Genomic DNA, 19,221 nt, shown 5'->3' with positions numbered 1-19,221 from the left:
TATAGATGTGCTGGAACAGTTTTACTCAGGCCTCAGTAGAAGAGTATCAGAACAGTCCTGCAAAGCTCAGGATTTTTTAATGATTTTGGTAGACTTTTTGATCTTCAGATTCACCTTAAATTTTGGATGTTGATTATATGTAATGTTCCCTTTGTTCATAGCCATTATGCTGACTGAGTTATGTTAGGTAGCTTATCTGCAAGGAAGGCCAAAAATTTGTGTTATCATCTGAAAGTATTCAAAGAAGAATGAGGAAAAACTTCTTACTGAATGGTCTTTACTTTTTATTGGTATTAAACACAGGGTAAGAAGTAGGGTTCTCCCTCAGGTCTGTTATCAGGTAGATTTTGTGTCAGACTGCTGTAGAGACAAGCTGAATTCTTACAGGGCTGTGACTGAGAAATAATGATGGTACAACTATGGGGAGAGGATTATTTAGACCTTTACTTTGCACAGGGAAATAAGTTTTGAAAGGAGAGGTTCTTCCTAGTTTGGTAGACCTAAGATTTCCTTTAAGGGGCAGATGACCGCTCCTTTTACTACCTTTTGTGGAAGTATTGTCTAATCCTCTCACTGCATCTTGCCGTCCTGCTACTTACATCCAACATCTCCCTCACAGGTCAGTTTCTGACCTGCACAGGGTGAGTGTAGTGGCAGAAGAGCGAGTGCCAAGGCTACTTGAGAAAGAGGGAAGGCACTATGTGTAGCTGGTTGTGAAGGAGGGAGAGATGTAATGACTGCTTGATTACAGATACAGGAAGAGATCACCCAGGATGTTCAGTTTTTTCTAGTTATCACAACTAAAATTTTAACTTTTTTTTGACTGTTTATTGATTGCAATTACAAACCAGCCTTAACAGCTCTACTGCTGGATAAACACTGCTCTCAATTTTGAATTTGGGAACAGGATTAACCATGACATTCTAGGTCTACAGAGATTCTTTAAGTCTGAAAATCAAGGAACTACCAAGTACTTGTTCTCAGTATCAGAAAGGCAGAACAGTATTAACTTGGTTGAACATAATGTGTTACAATAAAATATTTTATTTTTATTACTTCTTGTCTTTGTTTCATGTGCAAAAAAAGTGTTTAAATAAAGTTGGTTCCAGAGAGGGAAGAAAGGTTGTTGGCATGTAGGAAAATAGCTGTGCTGTAATTGTAAATTCTGTTGATGCAGGGAGCTGAATCGCAACAAAATAAAAAAAATAGATGGGCTCACCTTCCAAGGACTTCCTGCTTTGAAATCATTAAAACTGCAGAGAAATGGGGTTACGAGGCTTATGGATGGTGCTTTCTGGGGTTTGACCAACATGGAAGTCTTGTAAGTATCAAACTTTTGCTGGTAGGTTCTGCTGATAACATATTAAGTAGATTTGCACAAAATTAATAGAATTGTGTGATAAAATTTAAAGGTATTTATGAATAGAATTGTTTTGTTGGGGTCTGAAAAGGAGCAAGCAGTTAGTAGTGAATGTGTAGAACAGTGCGTTTTAAATGCATGCATACATCTCAAGATTTAAATAGGGGCTCCAGCTATCTAGCCAGTGTCATGAGGTCAGAGGTGGACCTGTGGCATGGCATGCGTGCTGCTGAGTTCCTGAACCTTATGTCTTTTTCTGTTTGTGGGTGTTTGTAGGCAGCTGGACCATAACAACTTAACAGAGGTAACCAAAGGCTGGCTTTATGGCTTACTGATGCTGCAGCAACTCCATCTCAGCCAAAATGCCATCAGCAGGATCAGTCCTGATGCCTGGGAATTTTGCCAAAAACTCAGTGAACTGTGAGTACCTTTATTCTCTTCCAGTTTCAAAAGCCGGGTACGTGCCAAAACATGAGCTTCTTAGCTCTGATATGTGAATTTTTCGTAGCAAAGTTTACAAGATGACTACAACTTTGTTGTGTAAGACTGTTATGTCTTGTTGAAAGAAGTTGGAAGTTAACTGAAATCGCTTCATTTCACTCTAGCAGTTATACTGAAGCCATAACACAGTAATTTTCAAATGAGAGAAGTTAATTCTGCAGTAATTTGTGAATTGTTCAAAACAATGCAGAATGCTGTGTGGTCAGAAGTGGTGTAGTGGGTTCTGTGATAATCGTCAGGGGAAAACTGGCTTCCCCCCTGAAAATTCATGTGGGTTGAACTAAGTTAAATAAGCACTGCAGCATGAATATTAAAATGCTTTTTCCCTCCCTTAAATTTGCAGAGATTTGACATTCAATCAATTAACAAGGTTAGATGATTCAAGCTTCATTGGTTTAAGCGTGCTGGTTGGACTGTACATTGGAAACAACAAAGTAAATTACATTGCTGATTGTGCCTTCAAGGGACTTTCCAGTCTACAGATTTTGTAAGTTGACAAACTCAATTTGTAAGGTCAAAAACCTTAAGAAAAATCCTGTGTTTATAGGTTATTTCTTTTCTTTATGAAAGAGACAAGAACATGTTGTTAACTTCCCCTGATCAGTGTATGATTTTCTTACAGTAAGATTTCTTTCCAGAATAGTTGAGAAAGGGAGCCTTTTGTTAAGGCTGTGCACAATGGATGGTGGTAACTGTGATACAAACTTCCAGTAGCATTGTTGTGGGAGAGGCATATCTCTTGAGGGCAGCAAGCAGAGCACTACTACCCACAGTTTTAGGGATCTGGATCATAGCTGTGTCTTAATTATATCATTTTCCCTCACAGCAGAAATAAGAAGACAAAACTCATTGTCATGACTGGACAATTGCTTTCAGTATTAGAGCATGTTTTGAAATAGCATTTCTTAAAGGAAGGGAAAGAACTAATCTAAATACATTCCTCTTCATTAAAACCTTCCCATTGCATACCACTGACCCATCTGTCAGCCAGATGAGCAAAACGATTGCCTTTGCCTCTAGGCTTTATTTTCAGTTGTTTGCTCACATACTCCCACTTATGGCATCTAGGAAAGATGCAGATTAGAGGAGTGTACACCATGTTTTTTAAGACTATAGAGAGTTGGAGATCATAAAGAAAGGAAGTTAGAGAATTGTGAGCTGTTTAGGTATCAAGTATTACGCATTTTCTCCTAGATTTTTCTTTCTCCTCCAGCCCAACCCTGTAGATTGTTTGCAGACGCACAATTCTGTACACAAATCTCTATATATTCTCTTTAGGCTTCATAGATAATTAAGCAAGTGTTTTAAGCAGGTGTTTTGGGATGTTAAGATGACTCTCTGGGTGTTAGTATTAAGGGCTTAAAAAGACGTAAAGGTGTTCCGTTTCAGAGGGACAACAGTTGGTCCTTTCCCTTCCTGCAGTGCATGTTTTCTTAAATAGTCCTGTTTCTGAATACCTTTGGAGGGGTCTGTGGGTTGGTTTGCTCACAATTCTAAAAATGGTTGAGTTTGTGATCTTTCTAATTATTAGTGGGAAAAATACTAATAGTCTTCAAAGTCTCTCAGTAAAAATTGAAATGAAAAACTTAATCAGGAAAAGCTTCTCTTAAAAAACCCACAAAAACTAACTGAACAAAAATCCAACCTAACAGAAAGCTATTTTTGATTTTTTTTAAGTAATACCTGCTGTTGAAGAAGTATGGGCCTTGTTCTTTTTAATAGCTTTTGTGGTTTGATTTCCCTTCCCCTCTTAAACAGGGATTTGAAAAACAATGAAATATCATGGACTATTGAAGATATGAATGGTGCTTTCTCTGGCCTAGATAAACTTAAGAACCTGTGAGTATTCCTGCAATATTTGTATCTCATCATGCCTTTGAAAAAATAGCTTATTATGTGTCTTTCAAGGAACAGGCCCAACACTTAAGGATACTAAATTTTCCATAGCAGAGATTATTTTTTTCTCCCTTACCACTTTGTTCTCTATAACATCGTCCTTTTCAATAAGAGAAAATCAAGATTCTCCAAGTCAAACTAATCTGAAATATTTAAATATTATTAATATTTATGGACATATTTATCAAAGAATGATGTTTTCCCATACTAAAAAATAATAAGTGTATCATATGACAAAGGCATAGTGGCAGGCTTAGTCTTCAGTAAGGTAAAAGCAGTATCCAGTGGAAGTGGCTCCATTGCATTGAAATTTTCAAATGCAGATTTATGAAATTAAAAAATGTTTATACTTAAACATTTAGAATAATCCATGTCACTTAACTGCACACCTTAAATGTCTTTTAAAATCATTGCAAAATCTAGTTAGTTATTCAAGGGGAATAAGTTAGTATCTTTTAGATGTGATACATTTTGCTGCATTGGAAATGTGTGAGTGGTAAACACTAGTCACAGTTCAAAAATAAATGCCAAAAATGCAATTATTCAGCTCAAAAATACTCCCATTTAATTGCATTTCTTTTGCATCATGTGCTTAAATTTTTCAGGATACTCCAAGGAAACAGGATTAGATCCATTACAAAGAAATCATTTTCTGGTTTGGATGCACTTGAACACTTGTAAGTAGTAGAAATTCACATTTAACCCAAAATAGGAAAAAAATGAATTTTGATACTAACTGAATTTAAAGTAAGACTAACAAGCTTTACTTATAACTTGGGATAAAATACACTTACTGTGGTTTCTACTGTGATCTTCAGAAGATTTTTCAGTTTTGAAGTTACACTGAATGTGAACTTTGGAATTAATGCAGAAATTCTTACATATTAAGCATGCTATGAAACTCCTTATTTGCATCTATTTTGATTTTGAGCTTCAGCATCCTTTGTATATCACTAAAATAGCAAATTATTGCTTGAGTCTTAAACCCATTCAGTTTAATAACTCTATTATTTTCTTCTAATCCTATTTTTCTTTTTTCTTCCTAGAGATCTAAGTAACAATGCAATTATGTCAGTTCAAGGAAATGCATTTTCACAAATGAAGAAACTCAAAGAATTGTAAGTTTCTATCAAAAGACATAGTCTTTATTAAGTATATAGATATTATCTATACATATAAATGTATAGATAAAAGCCTTGTAAGATGTCTCCTGGTGCAGTGATAAACCCCTGCTGTAATCTCTCTGAAATATGCCAGTGTTTTGGGTTTTTTTTTTCTTTTTTTTATATGATGGATGTATTTAAGTGAGAGAGTGTAGGATAGAAGGCTACATTAATTTTCTGCTATATTTTTTGCCTCTAAAGTCCTTATTTTAGATTGGGTGATCTCTAACAGGTTTTAGATAAGGGAGACTTTAATGTAACGTGCTCTAAGACCAGTAGTGCTGGACCAGTGAAATGCAGTGCTGTAATTCTTCTATAAAGACCTGGTTGTCACTGCATGTAATTGGGTCCTTCTCTCCTGTAGTAGCAGAGAGACAGATCTTAAGAGAAGTCGTGAAGCAGTCACTGCGAAAAATGTATTTTAGTGAGGATGAGTTTTTGTCCTCTCACCCTTTTTTTCTGTTGATCAATGCAGAGCAACACTGGCTCACAGACTGGATGTAGAGGGTTATACTGAAAGGGGTGACATCAAATTGGCAACCTGTCAGTGGTGGGGTTCAGCAGGGCTCTATCATCAGCCCTGTGCTCTTCATAAATGACTTGGACTCAGGACTGGAAGGGATGCTGAGCAAGTTCACAGATGATGCAGAACTGGGAGGAGCTGTTGACTCCCTGGAAGGCAGGGCGGCCCTGCAGAGAGACCTCAGCAAATGAGAGGGCTGGGCAGTCAGCAGCTGTATGAAGTCCAGCAAGAGAAAGTGCTGGATTCTGCACTTGGGGTAGGGCAGCCTTGGGTGTATGGACAGACCAGAGAATGAGAGGCTAGAAAGCAGAGCTGTGGAAAGGGACCTGGTGTCCTGGTTGATGGCAAGTTGGATCTGGCTCATCAGTGCCCTGGCAGCCAGGAGGGCCACCCATGTCCTTGGGGGCCATCAGGCACAGCATCACCAGCTGGGCAAGGGAGGGGGTTTGAGCTGAGCAATATTGCTATCTTTCTCTTGCAATATGTGTGTTTAGCCTAAAGACTTAGTTTTGTTATGAAAGTGTGCTCATACAGATCTGTATGACAATCAGAAAAATAAAAAAACAAGCTTTGATTTTAATTGCTTTTTCTTAGGCACTTCAACACATCAAGTCTCTTGTGTGACTGCCAGTTGAAATGGCTACCACAGTGGATGTCAGAGAACAACTTCCAGAGCTTTGTAAATGCCAGTTGTGCTCATCCTCAGCTGCTAAAAGGGAGAAGTATTTTTGCTGTCAGTCTGGATGGGTTTGTCTGTGGTGAGTGTAGCCTCTATTTCTCATTCCATAAAACAAATATTGCTGTGTGCTTTGGATTTTTTTTTTTTGTGGTTCCTTGATAGGTTGTGATTTCTGTAACAAAATTGAGAGGGTGTGATACTTCAGTAACATTTTCTTCTGTTCCCAAACTGTGATGTAGATGCTTAAAGCTTGAGGCTTTGTACAAGACGGGGAGTGGTTATATTTTGACTTTTATACCAATTACAGCTTGCTTACATAGAGCATATCATAGCATGCAAGTGAAAGCTCAGTACTTTATGAGGGTAAATGTATGTGCCTCTAGATTTAAAAGATATTGTTTAGATAACTAACATTTTTAAATGAGACATATTTGGCAAAATTAAGATTTGGTTCTTGGGTTTGGTTATTGGTAAATTTTTTTAATACTCCATTAGTCTTGAGGTTATTCCAGGGCTGATATAATTTCAAGGTAAAAAAGCCATACTGGCCTCAACTCTGACTTTTTTTGTGTGTGCTTGTTGTGTGTTTTAAAAATTATTTGGAGTATGTAAATTACTGCTTTTTAACCTGTGTTTAAAAAATACCTGATTACCACAGTTACGATACTGGTGTTTTTTATTTCAGTTTGCCAGATAGTAAATGCTAGCAAAATATTTTTACTTTAGGTCCTGAGAATTTGAGGTGATAGCATCTGCTTTAAAAATGAAATTTTTCTATGTGTGTTTAGTACATTCATGAATGCCTGTCTTATATTCTCTGTTTAAAGCAAAGTGAAGCTAAGCATTCAGAGTAAGGACATGTTTGATTACTCTGATATATAAAGTGGGAACTTTGAAAATATCATGAAATTTAAAAGCCAACTAACTGCTTTTCATGTATTTTTGTTGAATAAGTTTTATTTTTCTTACTAAAGAAAATTCAAATGTTATGTTCTTTGGAGACAAAAAGGTGTCTTCTCAATAATTTAATCTCATAGCAGATATAACTGGTTAATTTTTACTGTTGCTACCCTTTTTCAGTGGGAAAGCAAGTCAAGAATATAAAATTGTGTACCCAAATGTTGGTTTTTCCTTTCCTGTTAGGAATCAGATATTTAATAAATAATCAGCAGATTCTAGCTACTGCCAAGAAGCAGAGGTTGACATAATGCTGGGAATTACAGATTACTCAGGGGCTAGAGGAATATATATGAAGTAGGCATCCTAATTCATGTGAAATGCATTCTGTCAAAAAATTAGGCTTGAGAGTTAAGTGTATGTCTTCCATTTGTTAAATTGGGGGAATTGTGATCTTTCCTTTGGCGGCTGAGTGCTATTTTTAAGTAACTAATTTTAAACCATTTAAGATGTATTAGCAAAAAGAAATGTACTAAATCAGTTTTTGTGCTTGATACTTGACGCAATTGCCATGCAGAAATAAATAAACTCTCCCAATAAAATCATTGAGTGTTTCAGTTATATCTATAAAGTGTGTTATCACTAGGTGTTCAGGTGTACCCACCATGCCTTACAAGTTTACAAGGGCTGCTTTTGTTTTTATAGAATTTTTAGATGAAGTGTGTTGACTCCTGTCTGAAATTAAAAGGTGTGTATATATGTGGATGTCTTTGTGATACATTCATTCAAATATGCTCTTGGATTATTCTGTTCTGACAAAACATAATGCTTGTCTTATCCTAGTGTGTTCTGTATTCTGTACTGTATGCTTATTTGAGTGACCTTTGTATCACCTCCTCTTGTCAGATAATCAGGATTGAAGTATGTTCTGCTGTCCTTTCACAAGGCTAATTTAAGTACTTAGAGTGCTTTACTTAGTTATTCCCATGCAAAGTTGGTGAATGTATTAACTCAGTTTGCAAATGGTAAGACATGGGTATGAAGCATGAAAAGCAAATGGCCTGGGATGTTCTTAAAGCCCACGCTCAGAGTCCCAGATCCATGTTGCCTTGTCACTGGAGCACAGCATCATACCTGCAGGAGTTTTGCAGATGGTTCAAGGTTAGGCTGTCTGCACATCTCATTTTCATTTCTAACAGAGCGGAGGTTCTTCAGGGAAATAGCACTTTGACCCCATAGTTGTTCCCAGTCATTTGAGATGTAATAAGAGAAAGGTGCTAGGAGACAGCAGGATCTGCAGGGAGGAATTTTTGGGACACAGGGCTTTCCTGCAGTTCCTTTGTCCAGAGATTGGACACACCTTGAAAGTTTGGAATATACTAAGGCGTTTGGTTTTGGGAGTCCATGCATTTACTTGCCCACTCCTTTTGCGCATGCAGTGTACACACAATTGAATAAATAATTCAGAAGGCAGCTAATTCTGTAAACTCACAACATGGCACTTCAAAGGTAACATCCCTATAGTAAAGGGACCTCCCGGAATTCTGGAGATTCTTGTGTTCTGCCCTGCTTAAGGGACCTTCCATCCCCTTTGGCCCAAAAAGATACATATCACTGGAACACTGACTTTTGTACAAGATTTTTTTTTGTGGGTTTGGGTGAAATGCTCAACTGTAACTTGCAGTTTCTGATAGCAGAAGAACTATGCTTTCAATAAAGAAAAATTCAGAGCAGCCTGAGGTGTTGTAAAGGTGAGAGGTAGGCTTCATGATTGATGTTCAGTATAGTTCTTAGGGATGTCAGGGGGTAGTTCTTCTATCTTTAGTGCTGCTCTTGAAGAAGCTATGCACACAGTCTGCTTTTAAATGTGCTTTCTCTTCAATAAGAGATGGCTTGGCACAATAAACTCATAAATACAGCATCTTTAAATGCCCTAAGGCTAACAAAAGTTAAAACAAAAGCATTGTGGATCCATTTAATAAATACTTACCTGACTCTTCTCTCAAACCTATAAAACAAGGCTTACTAACTCTCTGGAAAGAGTCCTCAGGCATCACGTACATTTTTTTTCTTTTCCTCTGTGCAGATGATTTTCCTAAACCACAGATCACTGTCCAGCCAGAAACCCAGTCAGCAATTAAAGGCTCCAATTTGAGTTTTGTGTGTTCAGCAGCCAGCAGCAGTGATTCCCCAATGACTTTTGCATGGAAGAAGGACAACGAATTACTGCAAGACGCTGAAATGGAGAATTACGCACACCTCCGGGCCCAGGGTGGAGAAGTGATGGAGTATACCACCATCCTTCGGCTGCGCAATGTGGAATTCAGTAATGAAGGGAAATACCAGTGTGTTATTTCAAATCATTTTGGTTCATCCTACTCTGTCAAAGCCAAACTTACAGTGAACAGTAAGTATGTTATGTTTTGCTTGTGGACTTAGAATGATTTTAACCAAGATAGGGGATTCATAGATTTTCCATTCTTGTTGTCTGCATCTTTTAGAAGATCCATAATATGAGATTATTTCTTAAAATTTTATCCTTTTCCAAGGTCACCATTCAGTTTTACCTCTGGTCCCAGTAGTATAGGAAAAAACAACATACCCATTTCATAGTAAATCTGGCAAAATCAATGTTACAGGATGGAAAAATGTTAACTTTTTTGCAGAGGAAGTAAGTGTATCCTCTGTTTCAAGATGCTATGGAAAGGTCACGTAGGAGGCTGTTACCAAAAATGAGATTTTGATTTGGTGGTCTCACATACTTCACAGTTCCCTCCCGTTCTGCTGGCTACTGATCAGTTTAGATTGTATGTTTCTCTAGTGTTTTTAGGCCGATGAGGGGTGTTCAAGAACAGGCTGTAGAAAATAGGAAATGTTTCATGTATTGATTTTGGTATCACCAACTTTTCTTTAGTGCTGCCTTCATTTACAAAAATCCCCATGGACTTAACCATTCGAGCTGGAGCAATGGCACGTTTGGAATGTGCTGCAGTTGGGCATCCTATCCCACAGATTGCTTGGCAGAAAGATGGTGGAACAGATTTTCCTGCAGCACGCAAGAGGCGTATGCATGTCATGCCTGAAGATGATGTATTCTTTATTGTTGATGTAAAGATCGAGGACACAGGTGTTTACAGCTGTACAGCTCAAAACACTGCTGGAAGCATCTCAGCTAACGCAACATTAACAGTACTAGGTAAGATATTGGCGAACCTTAACAGCACAATCAATACTATGACTCAAAATGATAATAGTTATATTTATGTTTCTCAGCGTATACACATCTGATATGCATAGGATGGAGAGAAGAAGGGGCTTCTGTTTTCATTTACAGATGGTAGATTTGTTTAACTTTTGATTTCTTGACGTTTTGTTTATTTTGTTAATCATTTTTATTGTAGTTCTCTGCATCTTAAGCATGTATGACTTAGCATTTTTACCTTGTAAGGTAATCAAGCATCTAAATCAGATCAATTGACAAGTAAATTGTAGGCTTTAAGTACAAATTCTTGAGATTCTTCTTAGAATGAGAGTAAGCTTTATTAGGCCTTACTGATGCATTTAATTTAGCTTTTTCTCTTGAGCTGTGAAGGAAAGGGATTCTTACTCTTGTGAGATCATTTAGAATATAAGGCTTGTGCTTTCTTTTCAGAAACACCATCGTTTTTGCGGCCTTTGCTGGATCGAACTGTAACAAAAGGTGAAACTGCAGTCTTGCAGTGCATTGCTGGTGGTAGCCCTCCACCCCGACTGAACTGGACTAAGGATGACAGCCCTCTGATGGTAACAGAAAGACACTTCTTTGCTGCAGGCAATCAGTTACTAATTATTGTGGATACAGATGTAGAAGATGCCGGGAAATACACTTGTGAAATGTCCAATACACTTGGAACGGAACGAGGCAACATCCGCCTTAATGTAATTCCTACTCCCACCTGTGACTCTCCTCAAAACGTTGCCCCATCACTTGATGATGATGGATGGGCCACAGTTGGCATTGTGATCATAGCTGTGGTTTGCTGTGTGGTGGGCACTTCCTTGGTGTGGGTGGTCATCATCTACCACACCAGAAGGAGAAATGAAGATTGCAGCATCACAAATACAGGTGTGTAAACTGAAGGTTTACCTTGGAAAGGAAAACAAATGTTTGTGGTTGCCTTGCAGTGACTTTATTGTAGGAACATTTGTGTGCTTTGACTCAGAGGCAGAAGGGTGAATTATTTGTTACTTTCAGTGCTTTGCTGACAAGTTTAAAAATGTTTCTACTGACTGAAGTGTGTTGATGGCTTTTGTATGTGTTTTGCTCCCCCACAGATGAAACAAATTTGCCTGCTGACATTCCAAGTTACCTGTCATCCCAGGGGACACTGGCTGAAAGGCAGGATGGATATGGCTCATCTGAAAATGGTAGTCACCATCAGTTCCTCTCATCTTCTGTAGGAGGGTATTTTCTGCAGCAGAGGGACAGTAATGGTGGGTAGAAAATGCTAAACAGATTTTTCATGTGACTTGGGGAGATGCAGTGTGGCTATTGTCTTTCTGACTAATACAAAGAATACTAAAGAAGCATGTTTACACAATTTAATAGAGGACGTGAAATTTATTGCTTGGGATTTTTTCAACACGATAATAACTGGAGCTTGGTTCTGTTCCTGCAGATGACGTTATGGTATTTATTTAAATCAGGAAGTTTTTCTCTAGTCTCAAGGGTAAATTTAAACTGATGAGGACATGTGCAAAACAAGAGTGTCCAAAAGAAATTACCATGGCATGTCTTCCTCTCTTACAGCTTGAAAAGGGTGCTTTTAGTGGAGTGTAGGCATGTGTGGTAATGCCAGTGGAACTTTAGTATAACTGTTTAAACTTGCTGGTTAAAAAAAATCGTTACGGTCAGAGTCAACAAAGAATTTAAGGTGACTGCAAGTTAAAAGCTGCAGTACTTGACATTTATACCTGTGGCCCCTAAGAATCCTGTATATACCTGCACTAGGGAGGAAAAGGCATCTTTCTGGGGAAGGGCTTAGGGTTGAGATACATGCAGGAGCTGGGACAGATAGGAATGGAGTGATGGTGAGATAGTTTTGCAGTTGTGGGGTAGTGAGAGGAACAGCCTCTTGGTGGATCAAGAACCAGAGACTGTGTTGAAAGCTTTCAGGAGCTGTTGAACTAAAAATCTTTATAGCTGTTTAGGCAGCCAGTGACTCCCTCAGATTCTTTCAACCAGGACTTTGGCATTGACATTCTGCTTTGAAAGGAGGCTGTGAGACAAATAATGAATTTGTCTTTGGTGCTTTGGAAGAAGGAAGTCCCTGATTCTGATCCCTTTAATTGGTTTTGTTTTGTTTTGTTATTCAGGGATTGTACAGTGAAGTGACACATTCTCTGTCAAGCTAATTAATTGAACAGTTGCTGGAATTAGAATTCTCATCCAGAAGTTAGGTTAAACCTAAGCAAACTCTGAACTACACTATGAAATGTAGTTGAATACGTGGGGTTCTTAAAACTTACTCAAGAAACTCTTAAGCTGGGGATTCAGAAAAGATTGTGTGCTGACGCATCAATTTTATTTTTAAGGCATTTGCCATCTAGATAACAGCAGTGAAACAGACTTGGAGGGTGTTGCAGATCCATTCCTCTGCCACTATCTGGGGACTTCGGGGACTTTGTATTTAAAAGGCAGCACTTACAGTTCTGACACATTTGGAGCACACAGTACAAGTAAGTTGGTGGGGAGAAGTTTTAGTCCTAACTCAGTCTTTGTTAAGATGAATCTATATAAAATGAATTTTTCATTTCCTTTAGGTTGCAGCCCTGACCAGAGGACAGCAGGCTTGGGCCCTTATGAGTCCGGATATTTAAAGAGAAAGGAATGCTGTCAATACTCACCTCCACAGGAAGATTCCTTTGACCAGTGTGTTGGCACTATTGGAACACAGGCTGCAGGTAGCAGATTGATGAACTCTATTTATACTCAAAATGAAGGAACTGGACTGAAAAGCAGAAGTCTCACTTCAGATACATTTGATTTAAACAGAAGTTTGGAACCCTCATCTATTACGAGTAAAAGCACTTTCATGGGTATGTTCTAGCTATTGTTTTTTATTCAAGCTGATGTTGCCTTTGCTGTCTTCTTTCCTACCTACAAAACCAAGCAAAACTGATTTCTCAGCTTTTTCTTTCCCAAATGCTTGATGCTGAGGAACAGAAAAGTGACCATAGTAAAACTATGTAATATTTAGATTACCAGATCGTAATAGTTCACACTTATGTAAAAATCTCATCAGTGATGTGATTCTTATCTGCTGTCTTAATGTAGCTGACAGATTTCTGTAAATGTTGGCATGCATAACTTAAATATACCTTAAGAAACTTCAGGCATACCAGAAAGTTTTGCCTGACAGGCAGAAGATGTGTAAGGAGGTCTCAGTGCAGATGGAGAGAATTGAACTTGTATGAGTATATATTGTATAACACAGTCAGCCAGAACTATTTACCCTTCAAAATAAGGCACTATTTAAAAATGCCCTCCTTTATCCCTCCTTTGTCGTTTTCTCATGACGTGCATGATAAAAGAATTCCCGAAGTTTAGTTTAGGGTTTACAATTGTAATCCAGATTGCAGGGAGAGGTGGGGGAAGGAGAAAAGCATTGCTTTATCCTTGAAGCTCATTAAATTTTGGATGTTGGTTTGGTTGCTTGGTTTAAAATGCATAAAAAACCACATACTGCTTTCATCTTTGTGATATCTTAGTGCCAAAACCAGCCCTGGTACCATGGATTGTCTCCCAGCTGGTGTGTCAGTGCTGGCTGATCAAAATCTGGGTCTGCTGGCTCTGAAGGGGACCTGGGGGAATGTGCATCACTGGGCTCTTTGTTCTCAGGGGGTGGGGAGGGAGGCACAAGCTCTGAAGTTTTCCCCCATCAAAAGCCAGATGTTTGAACTGTAAAATGTTGCAGATGCCAGGACATCTGGCAGAGACCCTGGGACTGCACACGGCCGGCCTCCTGGCTGCCTGCCACTATTACTGTGGTGGGACCATGCAGATAGGGGTTTAGCATGTCTCCTGCAGAAAGCAGTCCAACTGTATTTTCATATATCGAGGAGTTAATGTCACCTCAAGGGTGCATAGTCCTTCATCTGCCCTAAAAATCTGTGCAGATTTACTTCTTTAATCAATTCTCTGAGCCTACTACCCCACTTGCGTTGCATTGTCATTGCCTTGGATGCTTCATAATCGTTAGCACTCTTCCTTCAAAGAGCTTGTGGCTAGATCTTGGAGGTGGTGGCTGTGGAAGAAGTTGAGATAGATTTCTTGTCTTTGGTTGTGAATTTGCTTCTTCAACATGGTCGTCAAATTCAAGCCCCCATTTGCCTGTGCAATCATAGTGAAGTCGACAGCTGGCATTAGCATCACAGTTGATGCACGAGCCAGAAAGTTTGTAGCTTGTGTTTTTGTTTTTAAGACAGTTCGTCTGTAGCTTTGGTGCTGTGAGGAACATCCTTTCATACTGCATTAGGTCAAAACTGCTCTCCAAATCATTGATGGTAATAGGAGTTTTTTCCAATTCCTTTTTTAGTAACTTCTCATTTCAGAATTTTACTTGAAACCTTTGGTTCTAACAACTAAGAAAAAGCAGAAGTGTGTTGCATTTTGGGTTCAAAATTTATTTTAAAATGTAGTGTTAAATTATTAATACAACCTTGAGTTCTTCAAAGTCAGCCTGTGGCACGTTGTCCTCTGAAAATTAGTCCTTACAGACACTATGACTTAGGATGGTTGTATCTTTGTTCATTGAAAAAAGAAGGCCCTTCTTGTAGAGGCGTTGATACTAACAGCTTCCCAGTGGTGAAGAATGACGCACACTGTTTACTGGCTAGTAAATGTAGATAATTATTAATTACAGTTGAACTGAAATGTGTAAGTCTCTTTGGGTTGCTACTGTTCCTTTTGCCCACAACTGACTGGATGATCAGTGGTGAATGGAGCATGTGGCTGTCTGCATCTTTATTATTAATGGAAGATGCTAGCCAGAAAAAGATTGCATTAGCATTCAGATTGCACTGTGGGACAATGTTGTATAACCTGATGGAGGTTGTGGGGTTACATTTTTTTTTAAATTCCTGTTTTATTTTTTCTGAACTGCATGGCAGATTGTATGCACCATTCATTTATTGAAGAACAAAACAGGGAGTGACTTTTGCATTAGAAAGTGTCTTGTGATGTGTTTGCAGTTTGATCCCTGTTCCTACCTCCCCCCTCACCACCCTCCCCAAAGAAAAATGGTTATGGGAGTAGTCATGAAAACAAAAGAAATGAAGTTGTAGGTGGCTATACAACTACTTGGAAATGTTGTTAATGTCTCTGGCGGTGGAATCGTGCCTTAGGCTTGTGATCACATGGATATTTTCTTTAAAATGGTGGAACAGCATTTAAGCAAAATCTCACTTTGGTGAACTTCCTGTCAGTGTTGCATTTTAATGTCACTTATGTCCATTTCTGTCAGTCTTACATTTCAATGTCACTTATGTACACTAGGGTGAGACACAAATCTTTTAGCATCAATTTTTCTGTGCTCACTCTTTTACTGTTTTTCAGGAACATTTGGAAAGCCTTTATGGAGGCCTCAGCTGGACTCTCTTTCAAGCTGTAGACAGCCAGCAAATTGCCAACCAAAAACCTCCCATAATAATCATCATGTCTCACTGGACTTTGATGCAGAGGCAGATGAAGATGGAAAGGAAAGGACAGATTCTAGAGGAGAAAATAGCTTTTATATTTGCAAACAGTCCTTTGAAAACTTTAGGACTTCTACTTTCCAATCCTACGATTCGGATACGTAGCTCCTTTTGGACGTAATGATTTCTGGAACCAAAGAAATAATTTGACATACTACTACCTCAGTATGGAACTTTATTTAAAAAGGGAATAAGGAGAAGAAGGGAAGAAAGAAACCACATGATGCTCTGAAATCAGAAGAAAAAAAATTATTTTTTTTCCAAGAAGGCATAATTTCCAAGATGCTCTACATTGGTTATACAGGGAAAAATCCTTATAAAAATACTATATTTGTAACTATTTTATAGCCCTTTTTTATGCAAATAATATGTTTTGTAAATTAATGGTGTAAATAATACAGTGTTATGTATTTCTATGTCAGACTTCATTTTCTTGAAATGAGTAGTAAGCATTCTAATTTTGTACTGTTACTTGTACCTTTTTTCAAATGGAAACTCCATGCTGTTTGCAGGTACCATGGCTGTTTGCAGGTACCATGCATCTTATTTGCACATTATTTTAATAAAATATGCTGCCATGTGGTCTCTGACCCACATTAGTGTATGAAGAATGAGAAGTGTGAATTACATTTGTAGACAGTGTTGCAAATGTAGGTGCTTTCTGATGCATGTTTGCACCTTCATTTGACTTAAACTTTTACCTTTAGATTTACTGTGTAAAATATGTTCATCTTCAAAAAGTGGGTGTGGTCCTGCCACAGCTGCTGGTAAGGTGGGTTGCAGCTGTTTGAACCAAAGTAAGGCTGTAAATCCTCCAGTTTGTGAATTCCCCCTGTCAGATGTGCACGCACATGCTCTCAGTTTTCATGCCTCTGAGGCTGTAGTACCAGCAGTTTCCCTGTGCCTGCATCTGGTGTAGGGATATACACAGTAGATGCACAAATTCATATTGAGGTATTTAGTAAAAGAAAAAAAAAAGGCACTGGATATCTGCCTGGTAACCTAGCTTTTCTTAGTGGCTTAGTGTCAAGTGTTTGCCAAATACTCAGTGCATGCCTGAGTCTTTGCTTTCCCATACCCTTTCTCCCTCTTTTTTGCTTCTGCAACCACTCCCTGCTCAACTGGAGGAGGTAATCCAAGAACAAGATAATGTTTTTTTTTGGTTTAATTCATGCTTCTGTTCCTTACTTGGCTGCCCTTCTCTGGTTACAGATGAGATCTGTGCTTTATTTAATTGTTCAGTCAAGTTGAGCAATTGTAGACTCTTGCTGGATTATATTTGTAGTAATGAACCCCTAGTATCTTTACCTATACAAGAGGAAGAGGATTGTGGATTGCTTACTATAAAACAGTAGTTAAAACTGAGTGAAAACAGTCTTTATTTTGTGTTTCCATGTACAGATGCCTATTGTTTTAAAAAGCTGTGAATCGTGTTGTCATCAGTGCCCTAAAACAGCGAGACTTCAAAATGGTTAATTCTGCAGGACATTGGCTTTTTAAATCTGCCTGCTTTGAAGGTGCAAACTTACATGGTTGCCAAATAGCTTCTTTTAAACTAAATTAAAAGCAGCTGTTAGAGTAGGCCATCACAGGCATCAGGGCTAAAGCGAGAGCAAATATTTTGTTGCCTGGTGTAGCTGAACTAAGGGCTTTTAGTTGTCTGCAGCCAGAAACCTGGTACCCAGATTGCAATGCAATTTCCCTTTAATTTAGGCACCAGTATTAGAGACAGGAAGTTAATCCATCCTTAGTCACTGGTGGTCTAAGCATACAGAATGGATTTTGCGTGCTTTAGTTGATCATATTGCCAGATTTTTTGACTTACTGTTAATTTGTCTTCATTGCTGCCAGATGTGCTGATGTGGTGAAAGACATTGGTACGGGTATTTGATTATAATTAAGTACATTTGAAAGAGATTAATTTTTTTTCAGTTAAGCACAAACCTGTAGGTCAATAGGGCAAGAAATCTAGCCCTATTGAAAGAAATCTAACATCTGATTCACTCAGTATCTCTCCTTTTTCTCCCCCAAACCCCACTCCCCAGTGGCCCTGTTTTTAAGGAGAGGAGAGCTGGGGCTTGTGATAGCTCCTGTTTATAACCAGACATTGCTTTATGACATATTAAAAAATACTCGAGTTAAAAACAGCAACTCCAGATTTAGTGTTTGTCCTTAAGAACTCCATGTTAAAGGTCCATAATGAAAAACAAGCCTTAAATTCTGTAGTGGGTGAAGGTTGAGAACAGTGGCGATGTCATTCCTTTTTCATCTCCTTTGCAAAGATACTAATCTTCCAAAGGCTTGGATGTCTGTACCTAAATGTTCGTGGTTGATGACTGAATTTTAAATGAGTTTTATCAAGTTGCATTTAGCCATCTAGACATAGGAATTATTTAAAATTTTATTTGATGCTTTAAATGCCCAGAAATGGAAATGAAAGCTCCCAAGTCCTCTTTTCTTTTTCTGCTAGCTTGAGTTTTTTATGTTTAATAAGTGGATTTTACTTAAATATACATTGGTTATCTGTAAAGTGCAAGATATACTGTAAAGTTTCAGTATCTTAGTAGTTCTTTTTAAACCAATGATGTAACCATACACCTGTTTTAAAGGCTTGGAAGTTTGCTTGCTTTTTTTTTTCCCCTCCCCTCTAAGGTGCAGATGTTAGTGAGCTGGTAGTTGGGTATTTACTCAGCTGAAAACTAAATTGTAAGTTGATGTGATGGGGGAATAAATTGCACCCAACCTTGAGTAAAGCTTACACTGCATCTCAAGAGTTAGAATGAGAAACAAATGTTGTGTTGCTGAATGACAAAACAGACATTTTTTGGTTTTATGACCAGCAGCCACTGGAATCTTGCCATGGGCTCACTTAAAACTTGTAGAATGTTCTTTAAGGGCAGTATCCACTTAATGCTTTACACAACAAAATGTTTTGCCTGTTGAATTCACACAAACTGTTGCTGAGGTGTAGTTTCTGCAAGCCTCAAATAGTTTATATAGAGTTAATAATTTACCACAATTTCTCTGGCACAAGCATTTCCTAAATGAGTAACCTAAATGGTGTGTCTGAGATGACACTAGGGATACCTGCATACTGAACGGTGTTAAAATTTCAAACACAACCCTCTGGAGTACTGCTGTATTTCAGCAGCAAATGCTTTAATTTAGAATTCATAATTTAAGGGGATCTTGAAAAATGGCAAAGAGTTAGGTGCAAAGCTTTCTCCAACTGAGGGCTCATTAGTGTCACCAAACATTTCTTGTTTCAGTCTTGGGGAGCTCTTGAACACTTAAGCCTTATTCCTTGAGCCGTTTCAAAGAAGCTTAAAACTAAGACTTAGCTTTGCACTGCTACATTTGTGTTCTGCCAGCCTTACAAACCAGGACTATAATTGGGCGTTGCGTTTTTTCTTGAATATAAACATAAGGAGAAATTTTATTAGCTGCGTGCCAGATTTCTTGTTGG

The 19,221-nt window shown here is 38.3% G+C and overlaps 1 protein-coding gene across 1 annotated transcript in view; it reads left to right on the top strand.

The window, feature by feature from the left end:
* The window catches only part of LRIG3 (leucine rich repeats and immunoglobulin like domains 3), a 38,262-nt gene extending 22,355 nt beyond the window's left edge, over window positions 1-15,907 (top strand). Inside the window, exons 6-19 of the mRNA XM_038154383.1 lie at window positions 1,178-1,321; window positions 1,637-1,780; window positions 2,205-2,348; window positions 3,620-3,700; window positions 4,363-4,434; window positions 4,804-4,875; window positions 6,038-6,201; window positions 9,106-9,426; window positions 9,934-10,215; window positions 10,672-11,124; window positions 11,334-11,492; window positions 12,594-12,737; window positions 12,822-13,097; window positions 15,616-15,907. Coding sequence (XP_038010311.1) covers window positions 1,178-1,321; window positions 1,637-1,780; window positions 2,205-2,348; window positions 3,620-3,700; window positions 4,363-4,434; window positions 4,804-4,875; window positions 6,038-6,201; window positions 9,106-9,426; window positions 9,934-10,215; window positions 10,672-11,124; window positions 11,334-11,492; window positions 12,594-12,737; window positions 12,822-13,097; window positions 15,616-15,860 — 2,701 coding nt within the window. The 3' untranslated portion in view covers window positions 15,861-15,907. The remainder of the gene's footprint in view (window positions 1-1,177; window positions 1,322-1,636; window positions 1,781-2,204; window positions 2,349-3,619; window positions 3,701-4,362; window positions 4,435-4,803; window positions 4,876-6,037; window positions 6,202-9,105; window positions 9,427-9,933; window positions 10,216-10,671; window positions 11,125-11,333; window positions 11,493-12,593; window positions 12,738-12,821; window positions 13,098-15,615) is intronic.
* Window positions 15,908-19,221: the final 3,314 nt, after the last annotated feature.

The sequence above is a fragment of the Motacilla alba genome, chromosome 1A (genome assembly GCF_015832195.1).
Source record: "Motacilla alba alba isolate MOTALB_02 chromosome 1A, Motacilla_alba_V1.0_pri, whole genome shotgun sequence".
NCBI lineage: Eukaryota > Metazoa > Chordata > Aves > Passeriformes > Motacillidae > Motacilla > Motacilla alba.
Note: the sequence above shows the minus strand (reverse complement) of the source record. Positions and strands in the feature narration are given on the sequence as shown.